The sequence below is a fragment of the Pinus tabuliformis genome, chromosome 6, assembly GCF_031772625.1.
Source record: "Pinus tabuliformis cultivar Carrire ecotype Pingquan chromosome 6, CPIR1, whole genome shotgun sequence".
Classification (NCBI taxonomy): domain Eukaryota; kingdom Viridiplantae; phylum Streptophyta; class Pinopsida; order Pinales; family Pinaceae; genus Pinus; species Pinus tabuliformis.
In genome coordinates this window covers 530080911-530099403 of record NC_142292.1, presented here as the reverse complement: position 1 = coordinate 530099403, position 18493 = coordinate 530080911, and the positions used below count along the sequence as shown (strand labels likewise).

The 18493-nt window shown below is 34.9% G+C and overlaps 1 protein-coding gene across 1 annotated transcript; it reads right to left on the bottom strand.

Annotated features, from left to right (window-relative positions):
* Positions 1 to 9408: 9408 nt before the first annotated feature.
* Positions 9409 to 10140, bottom strand: LOC149259625 (uncharacterized). Its single transcript, XM_089454708.1, has one exon. The coding sequence runs from the start codon at positions 10138 to 10140 to the stop codon at positions 9409 to 9411; it is 732 nt and encodes a 243-aa protein (XP_089310834.1).
* Between the last annotated feature and the right edge of the window lie 8353 nt (positions 10141 to 18493).

Sequence of the window (18493 nt, the reverse complement as noted above, 5' to 3'; positions counted from 1 at the left end):
ATGCATTATGAGTAAGCATATAAAATTAGGATATCTCTTTAAAACAAAGTTTCCATGAAAATGTTTTCCAAAACAATAGTTAAGAGAATACGTCCTTAATAATTGACATCATACAATTTATCAGTATGAAAATTACCAACAATGATGTCATGCAATACTAATTCATGAAAGGTAGTGCAATATACTAAATAGTCAATGTTACCAACTATCATAAACTCAATCAAAATTCAGAGTAATTCCATGACAAGACACAATTGACCATTAGTCATTACAATCAAAACCTACCACTTGACTCATTGTTTATTTCGAACATTCAAAGGGGTTCTTTTAATGTCTTTTTAAACATTCTATTGCCCTCTTCAAGGTCAATCTCTACCTTTCTACATATTTTTCTTATAAGAAATGCATGTAACTCTAATCACTTTTATTTTACTGCTCCATTGAACATTATCATAAAACTATGCATGCAAAGACTAGTAATTAATCCACACTATCACTAGTGAGTGCTTAGGATTGTCCATAATTAAATTATAAATAAATGCAACAGAATTGCAATCTATTTTTATCCACACAAAGACTCAAATTCTATGAGTATAACTATTCTTCAAAGCAATCATTAACTTTATCATTCTTCAATGCAAATATTAACACCATCATGCATATCATATTAAATGCAGTCTACTACATACATTACCATATAATTTTGTTAGTGTCATATCTGAGCTTATATCCAATAACAACATACCTCTACTCCTCGTGATTATAGAACCCAAGGAGTGCCAGTGTTGAAAACCTTTGCTATGATACCACTTGTAACATCCCTTAGTAGATCTCGTGAAAAAACACATAGGATTAGAAAATTTTACCAAATTTACTAGCATGTAATATTCCCAATGACTTATTCCACTCCTTAACCGATCATTGGATAAAATAACCATAATAATTTGAAGTAACCATATAAATTACATAGTGGATTATGTAAAGGAAAAACCATTATTTCCATTTGTTAACATACTAGTATCTGCCATAACTTTGCCTTCCTTGCATTAATCAATTAATCAAGCTTAATTCAAAACACATTATTGATATGATTTTCAAATTTTATGCAAAATTCCACATCATCAAGATCATCAAATAGGAAAACACATAAGCGGATATCGATCTACCCTAGAAACCCTGAAGGGAAAAACCATCAAATGTTTATTTTATTAAAAGTTTCATGAGGGTGTTCACCCCACTCAATGGAAAAAAGGGAGTCAATCACTTATCCATTTTAATATTTTACAAAGATATCATCTTTAATTCAAGCAGAACTAACTAGAAGACATTACACTAATCATTATAACATGTTCCTCAAACACTTTACCCCACAATTTCTCGAACGTTGTGTCTTTGAGGCTTGGTTTTTTCCTATAGTGTATTACCCTCTATTTAATGATCCTTCACTCTACACAGACCAATAGTCAAGAATAATGACCTCATTTCCTGCCATAACGTTAACTATAATCCATCTTTTGATTCTTGTATAAGGGATGGATTAGACACTATTAATTCTTCCATCATATAAGTCACATTTCTTCCCTACAATTACTACCATCACACTTCATGATTATATAAAACATTTATCAAACCCAGATAATAAATCTCTACTAGTTATGATTCAAACATCTTTTCATGTTCCACTTTCTTGCACATGCATAGTAACATTAAAATATGTCTTTGATCTTTTATTTTACACACATTATCAAGTGCACAACTAATTTATAACACATGCATAAATAAAATATATAAAGAGTCTTGAGGCATGCCTCTTTATTGACACCGCGCATGCATTAATTAAAAGTAAATAATTTCAAAAACATGCCTATTTAACTATGCATGTGTATGGCTATGAAACATGTCTAACCACCCAAAATCTCATTTGCATAAATTAAAATGCATAAAAATTACCAAGGCAAGGCCATCTATCCATATTTCACATGCATTCTAAGAAAGGAAATAGTTACATTTTACTTCTACCCACAAGAATAGGGTAATATTTTAAAATAATCACAATGGTTATGATTATCTGTTCACACAAGAAGAGGGAAATATTTCGAAAAAATAATCACCACAACTACTATTTTTTTTTGTAACCCAGAGGAACCCAACTGCTTTCTTGACACCTAACTACTAGTAAACCTTTAAGGGGCTATGATATCTCCTCCTCCCCATAGCCCGGGTCACAAAAAATAGGATTTGAACCTAAGTCTTTCAAGTTTCAATGATTTCACATTTTTCATATTAACCAATTGAGTTGCCACCTTGGGACATCACCACAATTACTATTATTTCTTTTCACAAGAACACATTCTTTTCCAAAATGAAAACCACCACAACTACCCATACTAAAAGAAAGCTAGCACAATAGTCATTATGTTTGTGCATGAAAATACATATTATTTTTCCAAAAGAAACTAGCCCGGTTGTTATTATATTTGTGCATGTACACTTATATTATTTATCAAGAAAGAAACTGACCCAACAACTATTATCTTTGTACATATAGAAACATATTTGTTTTTAAGAAAATTAGCACAATTGCTATTATTTTTGTGCATATAGACACATATTTTTTAGGGAAATTAACAAAATTAATCTATCTCTCCCTACACAAATCCATGCAATATTTTAAAGAAAATAACATGGATCTTTTATATTTTATGCACAATATTTGTATGCAATATTTATCAAGAAAATAACATGGACTCTTTATCTTTTATGCATGTGGTTTGTATGCAATATTCCTCAATAAAATAGCATGAATTTTTTATCTTTTTATACACATGATCTGTATGAAATATTCCTAAAAAAATAACAAACCTAACTTATCTTCCCTACACATAATACCCCTTCAGTATTTTCAATGAAATTAACAAAGTTAGCATAACTTATCTTTTCAATCGATGACTAGAATATGTTGATAGTGCTAATTAACAACACCTTAATCTCTTAGTGTGTCCTATTCTATAGACATGACTTCAACACAACAACTCACTATTTCTCAAAGTAGTTAGTGCTCTGAAATCTCCACACTTCACCGCTAGTTGTACTTGATGCAAGTGGTAGATATGGTGTCATTCAATGCCACCTTTGCGCATTTCAATGAGAGAAGTTTGGACCATAATTAACCAAAGATAAATGAGTGTGAAGGAAACTAGAATAATTAATACACAAAACCAAATACCTCATTCATTTGAGTCTTATAAGGGAAAATGAAGGGTTTTCCTCCATTTCTTAAGCTCAAAAACCCTTTGAGCTTCAGTCATTTCATGATATCCATGTCCGCAAGCTTCGAAAACCATTCATTGACCACCAATGAAGTGAGGATGCACCGTGACCTATACATATCATGGTTTGATCATAGTGGAATCTTTGCATCATTTCACAACTTGATATCCCTTTTAATAACATTCAACCCCATTTTTGTTTACATCGATTTCATTTAGATGGATTTTAAATTGAAGTTTCTAATGCTTTATAACTACTTTTTGGGAAACAGATATTGGTTGCTTCGGCCACATCAACATATTAACCCAATAATATATTTTCCATGTTAGTAAAATTATAAAATCCAACGTAAATATGCTAGCATAGGGATATTACATATTGCCTATGCTAGAGATTTGGTCTGCCTAACGTAACACCACCATAACTTAAGGATGCTAGTTATTTTTTATGTTTTCTTTATATCATAGCCCAACTCTTGTGACATTATATTAGCATTTACATAACCATATCTTAATTCAACTCTTATAACATAATATTGACTCACATTTTATGCATGGAATGATATCCAAACTTATTTTGCAAGGTCTATTCATTATATAATTTCATAAGGCTTTCTCCATGATGTAACCTCTCTCTATATTGGATATTATGTATGTTTTGATTGAGTGATGAAGGCTCTAGGCCTTAGGCCTTCGTGGCATCGTATGAAATCATGGAGTCCATGTGTATTTAGCTCACACGGCTTCAATACATGAACATGGGGCCCGTGACACTGGACTAAACCCTACACGGATGTTCCCATTCTATGTGGGAAATTGTTTTGAGATTGATCGACAATGCACATTGATTTACTTCTGTTATGTTAACTAACTACTCTTCATGCCTCTTCCTCTTTGGCCTCAACTGTACTTGCACAAGTTCAGAGTTAAGCTCTGCAACCTCAACATTAATTGAAAGGAGATAGGGTTTTATCTCATTTTTTCGAATAATTTACTTAGTGACTTCGTTGTCTTGCTCCATATGCCGACGAAAATTGGGATGGCTTAACACTTGTTACAGGATGTGAATATCAGGTATTGAATCTTCGCTTTTATTTAATTTCTTTAATTTTTTTGTTTTCCTTCTTAATAAAGCATTATGCATCTTTTGCAATGATTTCCATGAATTTCCATTACTAATTTCCTCGATTTTCGGTGTAATGGCAGATCAAGCCTTGAATTTTCGGAGGCTTCAAAGTAGCTACAATCCACTGCAATTTTTATTGCATTGATATGCTTTTCACGAAGGCTTTTGTGTCGGTAATTTCTTAGTGAAACCCTATCTAAAATTTTAAACCCTAAATTTGTCTCTTCCAAAAAGGGACCCTTTCAATTAATTATGGTTACTATATGTGTTATCTTCCTTCATAAAATATGTACATGAGGGTTTCATTCATCTTCCTCGAAGGTAAAATTATCAATCACAATAGATTTCTTTTTATTACATTCTTGTAAAGATTTAATGGACCTTTTAAGACCAAATTATGGTTTTATTACTTGCTATGTGTGGGTTAGTTTGTGCCTGCATTTGGGTCTTTGGTCTTTGCTTTGAGACATTTCAATTTAGTTTCTCATTCTAAATTGCTTATTTCACCTCAACCTCTACATATATTCATTTATAGTCATTCTCTTATAGGTTTCTAAGCCATCCTTGGGCTTCATCTTCTCTGCACCTGCATAAAATTGTTTGTAATTAGAATTTCAGCCTTAACTTGGCTAGGGTTTCCAAATATAGATGTCTTGGAGGTTTATTAAGACTCTTTCAAGAAGAAAGCCCAATATTCGTAACTATAATATTTATGAATATTTTTTTATTAAGGATTTTCACCCCTTTGTTAACACACAACTTTATATTCCATTATATGACTTATGGTTGAAGCCTACAGGGCCAAAATTGGAAACTTTCTTCTTGGATTTTGGGGAAAAATGAACTGTATATTTCTTTTAGAGATTTCACATGCTAACATATTCATAGCCATGGCTTCTATGCCCTTAATAACTTTATTTTCTTTCATGTTCACCATTCATGCATAAAATATTAATTTTTATGTTCTTGTATACGATTATTAGTGCAATCTAGGCACTTAAAACATTGTTACTTCCATTTGATATTATCTAATCAAAACTTTATTTTCTTTCGTGTTCACCATTCATGCATAAAATACTAATTGTTATGTTCGTGTATACAATTATTAGTGCAATCTAGGCACTTAAAACATTGTTACTTCCATTTGATATTATCTAATCAAGCATGGATACACTGTGATTTATTGTTGTAATCGTTGTGTATCTATATAAACTATGTTCTTAGTAATTAATTTAAAATGTATAAACTAAGCCAGAGGTTAGGTGGATTCTTGTCATTTGGGACCACCTAAGGTTCTTTCTGACCCCTATTATTCTTTTATCTAATAATGCATGTTTCTTGGCTAGTTGACGAGGTTCCTTTCCTTGTTGTGGACTGCACAACTAACCTAGACATAAAACTTCCTACTTTTAATTCAGGCACATTGCTTATTGTATTATAATGATTTTATTTTACTATCATAATTATATATTCTATAAATACATGCACGCATATTTATATATTTTCCTATAGTTACCAAGAACACAATCTACTACAATAAGAATACCATTCTTCAATATAGTTGTATGCATTTTATTTATTCCTTGGAATTTCTTCTACCTTAAGAACATATTTATGGTTTCTATTCATATCCACTTATACAGTGGTTAAAATGATTGGTCCCTAGTTAGGGTTTTTGTTCAAGCCCTTAAATAATATCCTTTGTCATAGTGTCTCTAGCTTTTCTGCAACAAATTATTCCAAATACACATATATAAACAAATATTTTCACTAAAAAATGGTTAACAAGGCCTATCCATTCACCTACTCAAATACGTCTAGGAAACGCAAAAAATTATACTAAAATTTCCTACTTAAATTCACTCATAGCTATGAATTGCAGAAATAATATATTTGTCATAGATTCATTTCCAGGTACTCATATATACTTATCTAAAGAATCCCTAAAAATAGATTGAAGGATTCCAAATTCCTCTCAACCACGAAGTACGTTTCTTAGTAGTTCGCCCCCCTGAGCTCTACTCCTGCCTGTGAGGAACACCACTTAGAATGTTTTCTTCAAGGTCACCTCCTTAACCCCTTTAGTAGTGTATTGTTAGTGTTTGGGTTCATGTCTAGTCTTTCTCTCCTAATGGAATTTGCTTTGAAAACCTTCTGCCTTTATCTCATGTAGTCCCATTTACACAACTTTCATCAATGACATTTATCTCTAATCATGAATCTTTGGTGGTCTGCGCCAGCCAACCGTTCAACTGAATGGCAAAAATGATGATTTTTCTTCTTTTGTTCCCGCCCCTTCTTGGGCATAACTAATTCAAATTGTTTTATTGACAATTAGGAGTCTAATCTCATATGATGGCCTTTAATATATTTTCAAGAATAATAGCACAAAAAAACATTTTTTTTACTATTAATCAAAATGAATATTTACATTGTGACATCATATAGCTTGTCCCACTTTGATTTTTCAGCTACACGTTCTACATAAAAACCATAAAAACAATTTTACGTGGGTGTATTACAAAATAATAGAATATCATATCTATCTATATAAAAACCTTAAAAACAATTTTACGTGGGTGTATTACAAAATAATAGAATATCATATCTAATTTTTTTTAACGCAATGTCTTAACTTAACAGTGCACTCACTCATTGTCTATAGAAGGCTCCTTAAACCATATGTAAATTTAATGAATTAACATATAGTATATAACTAGAAAAAATAAAAATAAAAATATTCAGAAAAAATAAAATAAAATTTTGATATCTCCAATTAATTAATAAATCTAAAATCAATAATAAAAATATTTAAATTAAAAACCTATTTTATATTTAATTTATTTTTTTAAATATAATTTTTCTTTAACCTTATGTTTAAAAAAATAAAAAATAAATAAGTAACACATTTGAAAAAATAAATAAATGAGATGGTGTAATTTTAAAATCACTTACTAAATAGTACCTTAGTCAAATCCGTCACTTTCATGGCTTCCCCCTATAAAAGCCGCATGGTATATCTCTTGTTCTTTACCGTCCAAAGGTTGCCCATTTGTTGCACTTTTCTATTAATGCATTATTTAGCTCATTAGCCAAGCAACCGAAAATAACATTTGGTAATAAGCACATTGAATTACAGATTGCTTCAACTGAATCAACATCGATCACTTTCGATCTTTTGTTCAAGCTCAAGTTTGCAGTGGCCTTTCTCCAATCCGTGGAGTCTGATTTTTTAAGCGTACTTCCATCACCTTCTTCTTCTCCATCAATAATCTAGGATTTCACATCCTCTTTCATTTTGTCCCTGATAGTCCACACCAGTTTGGATTGAGTGGGCTTCATCTTAAGATACTTATTCATCTTAAGACGAAGGCTGCCATATGGAAAATACCATGGTAGTTGATGTTCTGCCAATCGGACCGCCAGTTGGAAAACGATGGATGTGTGTAAGATCGAGCAGCGAGCCGTGAGCAGTAGACAGAGGCCAATAGATAACAATGTAGTTAACATTCAGTCAATCAGAACACTGGTTAAACACTGGTGGACATGTGTAGGCTCGAGTGACAAGCGGTGGCCCGGTTGAGGACCAACCCTTGGTCACGACTTTCGATCACAATTAGCTAGAAATAAGCGCCCAGGGGTTTATCGGCCATCAACCATTGGACTCTGACATTGTATGGAGTGAAACCAGTGAGTCTGACGGGCAATAAGTATCGTAAGGTTTACGCTATCAGTTCCAGCCTCAGTCTTCTGACAAGAGGAGTTGATGATTAGGAGCTGAGCAAATTGGCATTCGGGAGTCAAATTTCATTGCAAACTTAAAGTTTAATGTGGTAGAAAATAAAAGTTGCAGTCGACTTTAAAATTTGCAGCACCCATAAATAAAGTGAATAATGATGTTAACTAAACTATGTGGAAGGAGGAGAAAATAGAGTCAACGAGGAGATCGAGTTGTTACTGCACATGGATGTATGTGTCAACGGAAAACGTCAAGACTGAGAAAGAAGTTTCGTAGAGACTGAGTTGAACAACCTATTAGAAGACATAATATAAGGAGAAGGAGAAGGAGAATAGCAGATGTGGTTGGTTTGTAGATGAAGAATTGCAGCCTTTTAGAGAACTAAAGAGAAGGCATAATTGTTGTTTAATTAATTAAATTATTCAAGAAAATTGTAAGCCACATGGATCTTAGTCTGAAAATGTATGAAATATAGATTTTCTTGGTTGTTGCATGACATTGCTCGTAAAGATCAGAGGTTAGTTCCTCTAGCAAGATGAGACTTGCAAATTTAATGGGGTTGGTGCCTCATTTGAGTTGGTGCTCACAAAAATTTAATGTAATTAGGAGTTGAGGCTAAATTTTACATCATAAACAAAATTATTTATGGTTTTCTTCCATATAAATATCTATATTAATTTTTAATATACAATTTCTATATAATTGTTATTGTGATTTGTTATTAATTGCATGTAATTAATCAAATAAATAAATAAATGTAAAATATATTTAATACTAATTCACTCCTCTTCTCAATATTCTTTAATTCCCAATAATAAATTCATCATTTAGTAATTCATATTATCATTTATTCACTATCATTTATTCTAATTAAATTCCACTACTTTAAACCTGCAAAGGTAACCATATTCCAAGTTCTAGCAATTAAGGTAGTAACAAAGTCAATGGTTGAATTTGTTATTTCCTTGTTAAATTGATGGAATCTGTAATCAAGTCAATAATATTTATAATCAGGTCAATGATAGCCCATTTATTTTAGAAGAAAAAGCTGCATAGTATTTATATTATATTAAAAAAAGACCTGTATATACATATATTAGCAAGATTATATCCTAGGCATTGTATCCCAATCAGAAAGTATTTTCGGTTTTGCATCATTTTGATCATATTCAAGTATGAGGTCTAAATGGAGATCTTATCATCATGGAAAATATTCAACAGTTTCAAAAATATGGCAATACCTGGCCATGAAGCATACCAGATTCTTGTCCACTTTAAATGCCCGGCATAGAGAAAGGCTGAATGACGAATACAGTGGATTCTACAAAGATACTCAGATGCCACTTACCATATGGAGACTGCATACCCTTCTTTGATAGTTCATCCGCTTGCTCATTTTGCGCCTGCTTTATATGTGTGATAGGGAATAGTGTAGGCTTCCATAGAGAAGTAATCCTGCCCAGCCATCCAGAAAGGCTGTCATTTTTTATAGTTTGATTTCCCTTCACGTGTTCTATGATTATTTTGGAGTCACCATAGATATTGATAGGGCCGATGTCCATGAATATGCAGAAAAGAAGCAGACCATGTAGAGCCATGGCCTCAGCTTTGTTATTGGTTCCATTGCCACCATTCCAAAACATGAAGTATTGAAGCTCATTTGATATACCAATATAAACGCCACATGCACATTTGCCTTCTTTTGCTGCTCCATCAAAGTGTGCCCGTGGGAAGAAAAGCTGTTGTGAACCTGAGACTGTATTTTGATGCTTCATCTGTTGAGGAATGTTTGGGAGTATCGAAAAATAGAAGGGGATAACCTTATCAAATATATGCCCAAATTCCTCCTTGCTGTTTTGAAAAATCCTTTTGTTTCTCCACTTCCATATGAACCAGATGACAATTAGTGGAATGGGACGCCAAATTATTTTCTGTGAACCCCACCATTCATATGCATCTGTTATGGAGGGATGTGAAATTTCAGGAAAACCAAAATAAGAGGCCATTCGCTTCCATAAACTCTGAGTTAGTGGACATTTTAGAAATATGTGCATGTTATCTTCTGTATCGGATAGGCAGATTATGCATATGGCTGGTCCATGCCAGCTCCTTTTCTGTAAATTTGCCCATGTGAGATTTTTGTTATGGTAAACTAACCATGAAAACAGTATTATTTTTAGAGGACAGCCAGCCTTCCATAAAGAGTATGGAAAAAGTTTCTGGGAGGTTTCTCTTCGTTGTTCAATCATGGAGAGATATATATCTCTCACTAACACATTGGATCGGCCTTTCTTTACCTACCAAACAATGCTATCTCTGTCCTCTGTTTTGTAAATCCCAACATTTTTCGTTGTCCAAATAATCTTGTTCCATTGGGCAGCCATAGTTCCCTCCAGGCCTATCTCTCTATTCGATTTCCATTGAGGAATAACATCCTTCCATTCTTTTATTGCTTGTGCCTAGTAGACGAGACCTTTTTGGTGAAGGAGCGTGAGAAGTTGTGGATCAATTGGGGAATCCATCTCTACCCCCATGATAGCATCAAATCCGATAAGTATGTTGTTTCTTGTATGTAATTTCCATATTATATTCTTGTAGAAGAAAGGGAGGACCTTTTGAAAACTTCTCCAAATCGTCGATCCTTGAGAGGGCCACATAAATCTGTTCCTGTACCAATAATAGACATCTTTATTCCCAAGATATTTCATTCTAATAGCTTGACTCCATAAACTTTTCCCAAAAACCGCTCTCCATAAAGATTTGCATAATAGTGCCAAGCCAAAGAGACGTAGATTCATTAAGCTCCAACCCCCCATTTTTTTTGGGAGGGAGATTTTTTCCAGTTTTGTAAGATGGTATTTCCTCTTATCCTTGCATCCTCCCCAGATAAAGGTTGCCATTAAACTGTTTAATTTTTTAATGGTAGTTGAAGGAATGTAAAACAGATGTGCCCAATAAACAGAAATTTGTGCAAGAACCGACTGTGAGAGTATCATTCTGCCAGCTAAAGATAAACATTTAAATTCCCACCCTGATATTCTCTTGTAAAATCTGTTAATGATCCATGACCAGTCAGAAATGTTGTAACCCGTGGGCTTAAGATGGTATCCCAAGTATTTGATACCCTCTTTGATGGAAACTGCCTGAATGTTATATAACTGAGATATATATTCCATCTCGTCCATATTAACCTTACCGAAGTGAAAGGAGGATTTCCCTTCGTTGATATATAAGCCTGTGGCCCTTTGAAATGATTTTAATATCTCATGCATAATATGCCAAGATTGTCTACAAAGCATAGCAAACAGTAGAACATCATCCACGAAAAGGTTGTGTGTAAAAGAGTTACCTCTGGATATGGAAAGTGGGCCGATATTTCCCGCAGCAACCGCTCTTTTCAGATGGAGACTAAGGGTATCCATGACTAGAATGAATAAGAGGGGAGACAGGGAGCATCCCTGACGAAGACCTCTTTCAGCCGAGAAAAAGGATGTGGGATATCCATTTATGAGAATGGAAAAGTTGACTCCTTCCACACATGCCATGATCCATTTAGTGCATAGGTTGTTTAGCCCGATTTTAATAAGTAAACATCTCAGATAGCTCCAATCTAAGCAGTCGTAGGATTTTTTTAGATCAATTTTAAGGATGGCAGCTCCAATATTTTTAGTTTGCATTGAATGTAAAGCTTCCTGGGCGATAGCCACTGCTTCTAAAATGTTCCTGCCACTTAGAAACCCATGCTGTTCTTTTGAGATATGAATTGATAGATTGCCGCGGATTCTCTCAGCTATAATTTTTGATATGATTTTATAGATGGCATTGCATAAAGATATCGGCCTGAAGTCTGCAAATGTAAGGGAATCCTTTCTTTTTGGAATCAATGCTATATAGGTGGATGAAATGATATGATGTATTTTCCCTTGTATTCTGGTTTCTTCCACCATCCCCAAGATATCGCTTTTCATCATATCAAAGAAATGGATGAAAATGTCTATGGTCCAGCCATCAGGGCCAGGGCATTTGTCTTTTTTAAAAGATTTCATTACAGTAAGTAATTCTTCCTCTGTTACAGCAGCATATAGTCTTGCATTATCCTCTTCATCAAACATATTTGAGAAAGGTTCTATGCCCCATAAAATATCTTCTATCTTCCTGTTAGCATCCCGTTGATATGCCTTTTTAAAGTGTTTGACAGCTTCTTTGGAGATATCTTCTTGGGAGTGCAAATAATCCTCCTCTTCATTTTTAATTTTCCATATAGAATTTGTAGCTCGTCTTTTGCTTGCAAAACGGTGAAAGAACTTAGTGTTTTTATCTCCCTCCTTTAGCCAAGTGGCACGGCTTTTAAGCCGCCATGAGATTTCTTCAATTGTTAATAATCTCTGTTTCTTTTTTCCAAGCTCCCAAATCCGTGCCTGAGTGTTCCATGGAATGGATTGTGAAGTCATACCATCGGCTAATTCTTTTAGTTCTTTATCAATCTTCTTCAATTCTAAACAGTTTGTTTGTTTTTTCTGGATCTGCCATTCTTTAACTTTGGATCGAAGATTCCTCATTTTGTTAATCAAGTTCTCTGATGGAGAGGCTTCCGTTGAAGGACTGTTAGCCCTCCAAACATCGCGAACCATGCTAATAAATGATTCATCTTCAAGCCAATACCTGTTGAACTTGAAAGGGTAACTTTTCCGTGGATTTTGATCCATCCATTGTAAAGAGATCAGCCGATGGTCCGAAATGAACACAGGGAGTGTATGGGAGCTCAGAATGCCATATTTCTCCAGCAGATTTTCATGCATGATGAATCTATCTAGCCTTTTAGCTATATAGGCTTCCCTGGACCTTCCATTGTCCCACGTGGGAGATAAAGAATTTGGACAAATGTCTACCAAGTTATTTTGTAGCATTGCTTCCCTGGATTTTTCCCCTTCCCCCAAACTTCATCCGGTCCCAATGTGCAATTTAGATCTCCTGTGATGAGGAGCGTTTCAATCTCCAAAATACCAGAGGAAAAAAACAAATTCCAATAGGACGCTCTATCTTTGTAGGGGGCATATACATTAAGTATATGGAAACAATCAGCACATCCTCTATATTTAGCAACAATCAGGATTCCCCCAAGGCAACGGAAAGTTCTTGCAGAGATCCACCTCGGATCCCATAGCACTGCTAATCCACCGGAGAGACCATTCGCCTTCGTTGCCGCCATATACCAGGATGGAAGCATACGCCTGAAGAAAGTGATAGTATCCTGTCTGTCATGCATGGTTTCCTGAAGTAGAATCAACCTGTATGAAGAAGAGAAAAATAAATCTTTTAGAGCTATAAACTTAGGGTCAGCTCCGAGACCCCTTATGTTGATAGAAAGTATATTCATCATCGGGAATTCTTCTTGGGCAATTCTGCTCTAAGAGGCCCGGATTCAGAATAATTAGAGATGGGAATATCAATGAGGGAGGATTCCTGATAATTCAGACATCGAGTGCCATTTCGACCCCTAAAGTGTCTACTGCCCTTGTTGTTTTTACGGCGAACAGTGATGTTCTTCGCCGAATTAGGACTGATGACAGGAGAAGAAGAATTTCGGGGCTTATGGATAGTCAAAGGGTACAGATGAAGAGAATCCTTTTGTAGAAGCAAGTCAATATCACTGCCAATGGAGTTGGAAGGAGAATGGAGAGGTGAGGCCGTGGGGGAAGCGATGGACATGGGGGCTTTTCCTTTGGAGGTAGAGCGATTCGGCGAGTATTGAATGGAGGGAGAAGGGTAAACTTTGATAGGGGAGCGATCATATTTGATAGGCGACGATGAAGACGAGGGGATAATGAGGATGGATTCCTTCTTTAGGGATGGGCAAAATTATTTGGGCATCGGTGAGGGTGAATCAACAGGAATATCGTGAGATGGTTCGGGGGGAGGAGGCAGGGGCGAAAAGACAGTGCCACTTACAGCGTTTAGATTTCCCATGGAATTCGATCTCGTTAAAGGTATGGAGGAAGATTTATAGTTCCTGGGCGATAGGAAAGGTCTATGAGTCCGGCCCCCCAAAATTTTCGGTGAATATTGACCATTCTGATAACAGGACGGAGAGAGGATTGGAGTAGCAGGTGAAGCATAATTGAAATTGAAATATTCTCCATCATCCTTATTTGGAGACATAGTCGTGACTCAGGAGCTATGTTTCATCTTATATACTTTTTCCATGCCTTTCCTTGCGGCATCCGTGGACATTTGTCTTTTAAATGTCCCGTTTTATGACACAGGGAGCACCTAAAAGGAACGCCCCAGTAGTCCAACCTTTGACTGGCAGATAAATTACCCCAGAGCAGATCAATGTGGTTGGGAAAACCACCTCTATAGTCTTTCTCAATCAATATCCAGGCAACCCTTTTTTCTTTAGCACCTAGACATCTAGGATCGACGTAAACAAATTTTTGATAGCATTTCCAATGAAGGAAAGAGATTCCTTCGTCCACAATTCTATAGGCAGAGCAGGTAATTTGACCCAAATGAAATTGTTCTGAGGGGTGTTTCTGAGGGGGTCGAAACCTATATACCATTTGTGAAGTGCCAAGAAACTCCGCCCGTGCACCCACGGGAGGCCCCAAATGATATTAAGGTCTTTAACTTTCAAAAAATGGAAATTGTACCAGTCTCACATTAGGCGGACAATGGTGGGCATATAACCAATGAGAGGGCTCCATCGGGCTCCAAGCAATTTTCTAATCTGTTCATCGTCCATGTCTGGAAAGTGCCACTTTCCAATCAGGGCCCAGGATTGCAGGCTAGCAATACGGTCTGCCAGTTTGACACCATCCAAGCATATAGCAGAGGGGGAGTTATTTTAGCAGGACGATGATTATGTTTGTGACGGTGAGCAGAGAGAGAGTTTGTGTTCTGATCAGAATCAAGGTGGGATGGTAGAAGGTGCTCTGCCAACTTGGAGTGCCATTCGGATGTTTTAACAGTACCATGATAATTAGCCTCAACTTCCATAGCCGCTTTTTCCATATCCAACGTGTCAGATTCCACGTGAAGAATGTCCATATCAGAGAAGGAAATGGATGGACGTCAACACCCAGGACGAAAGGATAAGGAAAGACACGAGTCAAAACAGGGTAAATAAATACATTCCATAAAGATAGCCACCTCGGGATATCGACTGATGTCCGTAAATTTGAAAAATCTATGTAGAAGGTTGGAAGTACAAGACATATGCCAAGGAGACTATACTGTTAAAGCCTGGAGATCTCCAGGGATTAATAGAAAGAGGAATTGATTTATGAACAAGTAATAAAAATAGTCAAAAAAAGGTCAACTGCTACAGCCGAGGAAGTCCTTATGCCCAAAGGGGAAGGTAGAATAGGAAATGGCGGCCTACGGAGGATGGAAATTTGAATTGTCAATTAAAAGCAATCCACGACAATGCGTCGGAAATGGGTCGGAGCCAAAACGCCCGGCGACGGAAAAACCAGCAGGGTTCAAAACAGGGAAAAATACAGGTTATGATGAAGCATCCGAGTAGACAATACAGCAACAGACGAATTCGAAAATGCACCACCATTGGCAAATCTTGAACCGAATATCAGAGCAAAGCCTATATACAATGAAGTATTTTCTGATGTTTTTCAAAGATGACCATAATCTTTCAGAAGAAATGTGCCAGGACATGGATGAGGATAGCAAAGAAAAAATTTCTCTTGTAACTATAATTAAGATTTAGACTCACTATGATTGCCCAATAACATGAAAAACTTCAAAGGAATACAGTAGTATACTAAAACAACATTATATTGCTTCTTGTATTTCCTGCACTACCAAAATAACTCAGAATTCTAAATTCCTTATATATTCCTGTAAAAATCATTACAGCCTGGTTTTTATCATATTAAACATCCACTTTCATTTCATGCCTATAAGGGGAATTGAAGAACTGACCTTCTACCGAAGAAAGAGCCGAGGGAGAAGCACCGCAATGGAGTTTAGCATGCCAGAGGTAGTAAGTTGTAATGGATGCGAGTACAAAACGGCTCTGGGACCAGGGAAAAAAGACTAAAACTGAACAGAGCTCTGTGGGAGTTCATTGGATTTCAAAGCAGATAGGAGAAAACAAAGTCCCCGCGCAAGAGTGCATGGAGACGAAAGAAAACGATCCGAGAATGATAGAGATGATAATATAGTGGATAGTTGCCACTTGTAAGGTTATCGGGAGGACAAGTGAAGCTTCATGCGAGGAGTCTCTTACAGTAGAGATGCCCGGTATAGTCGTGGCGAGAATATGGGACTAGACATGCATGCGGGAAGAAAGCCACAGGTAGAGACGTGGCAAGAGAATATGGAACTAGACATGCATGCAGGAAGAAAGCCACAGATACCACCTGTAATGTGAATATAAGTCCTCCCTATGCACCTTTAGATGGTCTATTGGTCCGCCATGAAACGAGATGATTGGTTGAATCGCAGCGCTCCTCTGCTCAGACTCTGCTCCCCCACCTGCTTAGAGCTTAGCATAATTTAGACATGCAAATTTCAAAGTCATTGCTAGAATTAGGTAATCCAACCCAATACCAACAAAGCTATATTATTTTATATTATTCTATTATTTGATTACTCATATTACCAAATAATGTGTGAAAATATGTGAATAAAAAAAATGTTTAAATGTATCATTAGTGATTCATCTTATCATTTATTCTAATCAAATTTCGCGACTTTAAACATGCAAACCTAACCATAAGTCAATGGTTGAGGTTGTTATTTCCTTGTTAAATTCATGGAATCTGTAATCAGGTCAATGATATTTATGATGAGGTCAATGATAGCCCATTTAGATATGCAAATTTCAAAGTCATTGCTGGAATTAGGTAATCCAACCCAATACCAACAAAGCTATATTATTCTATTATCACGTATTACTTTGAATGCTTTACAGTTTGGAAGTTATGTTAACATGTTGATTACTCATATGACAAAATAATGTGTGAAAATATGTGAATCAAAAGAAATGTTTAAATGTAGCATTAATGATTCATCTTATCATTTATTCTAATCAAATTCGGCCACTTTAAACATGCAAACCTAACCATATTCCAGGTTCTAGCAATTAAGGTAGTAACAAAGTCAATGGTTGAATTTGTTATTTCCCTGTTAAATTAATGGAATCTCTAATCAGGTTAATGATATTTATAATCACGTCAGTGATAGCTCATTCAAACATGCAAATTTCAAAGTCATTGCTAGAATTAGGTAATCCAACTAAGTACCAACAAAGCTATATTATTCTATTACCACATATTACTTTGAATGCTTTAAAATTTGGAAGTTATAGTACCATGTTGATTACTCATATTACAAAATAATGTGTGAAAATATGTGAATCAAAAGAAATGTGTAGCATGATCTATAATAAAATTTTAGAAAAGGCACATAGTAGTGAAGGCTTTTGTCTATGAATTTTAATAAAGTTCAAAGGATTATGAGTATGAATTTTAGTAAAATTTAATTTAGATTTTTATAAAGTTTAGTGAGCATAATTATTTTTAAAATTTGATGTATATTTGGAATTTATTGTTGCATTTAGTATTTGATTAGTTTATATGATAGCACTTGGGAGAGTGTAGGAAATTTTCTTTTATTTAAGAAATAATAGACTAAATAGTGTCTCAGCAAATGTGGTTGTTTATTAGAAGATAAAAAGTCAAATATTTTAAGGTGCAAATCTTTTCTCAAATTTTATACTTGTAAAAAATAGTTGAGTTCTTAAAGAAGGTTATCAATCTTAACCCTAAATTCAGGCTTATGTGATCCATAATGAATTAGGAAAAGTTTTTGGCTAAAAGTTCTACAGAAAAGGGCAGTTTTGGGGCTAAAAGCCCATGTTTGAGTTAAAATTTATAATAAAATTGTAAAGACTCTCCATTTTGTGGTCACCGAGCATGAAGGTATAAAATTCTACCGAAAGACTTCTTAATCTTAACCCCGATAAATCTAAAATAAATGAATCAATATTATTAGTTTAATAATGCTAGAAAAGTTAGGCTTTAACAAGGATGATAATAACACCAATTATAAGAGGAATGTGACACGGGGAAATATTACTTTTTTTCTAAATGGGAAAAAGTCTTTATTACCAATCAAGTAAGAAATATTGACCTTTAATGAGGATAATATTAATTTTAACCATGAGAGAAATGTGGATTTTGGAAAAAATCTTTGAAATAACATGCAAGGACATCACTAGGTAGAAATAAAATTTAAATATTTATAATAATGTGGTGTAGACTTATAACCAATAGAATTCTACTTCAAGTAAATATTTTTGGATTTTTGATGGTTATCATTTATTTTTTTATTAAAGAA

Coding starts and splice junctions, on each gene's coding strand:
- LOC149259625 (XM_089454708.1), bottom strand. CDS start 10,140: ATGGCCTCTTATTTTGGTTTTCCTGAAATTTCACATCCCTCCATAACA.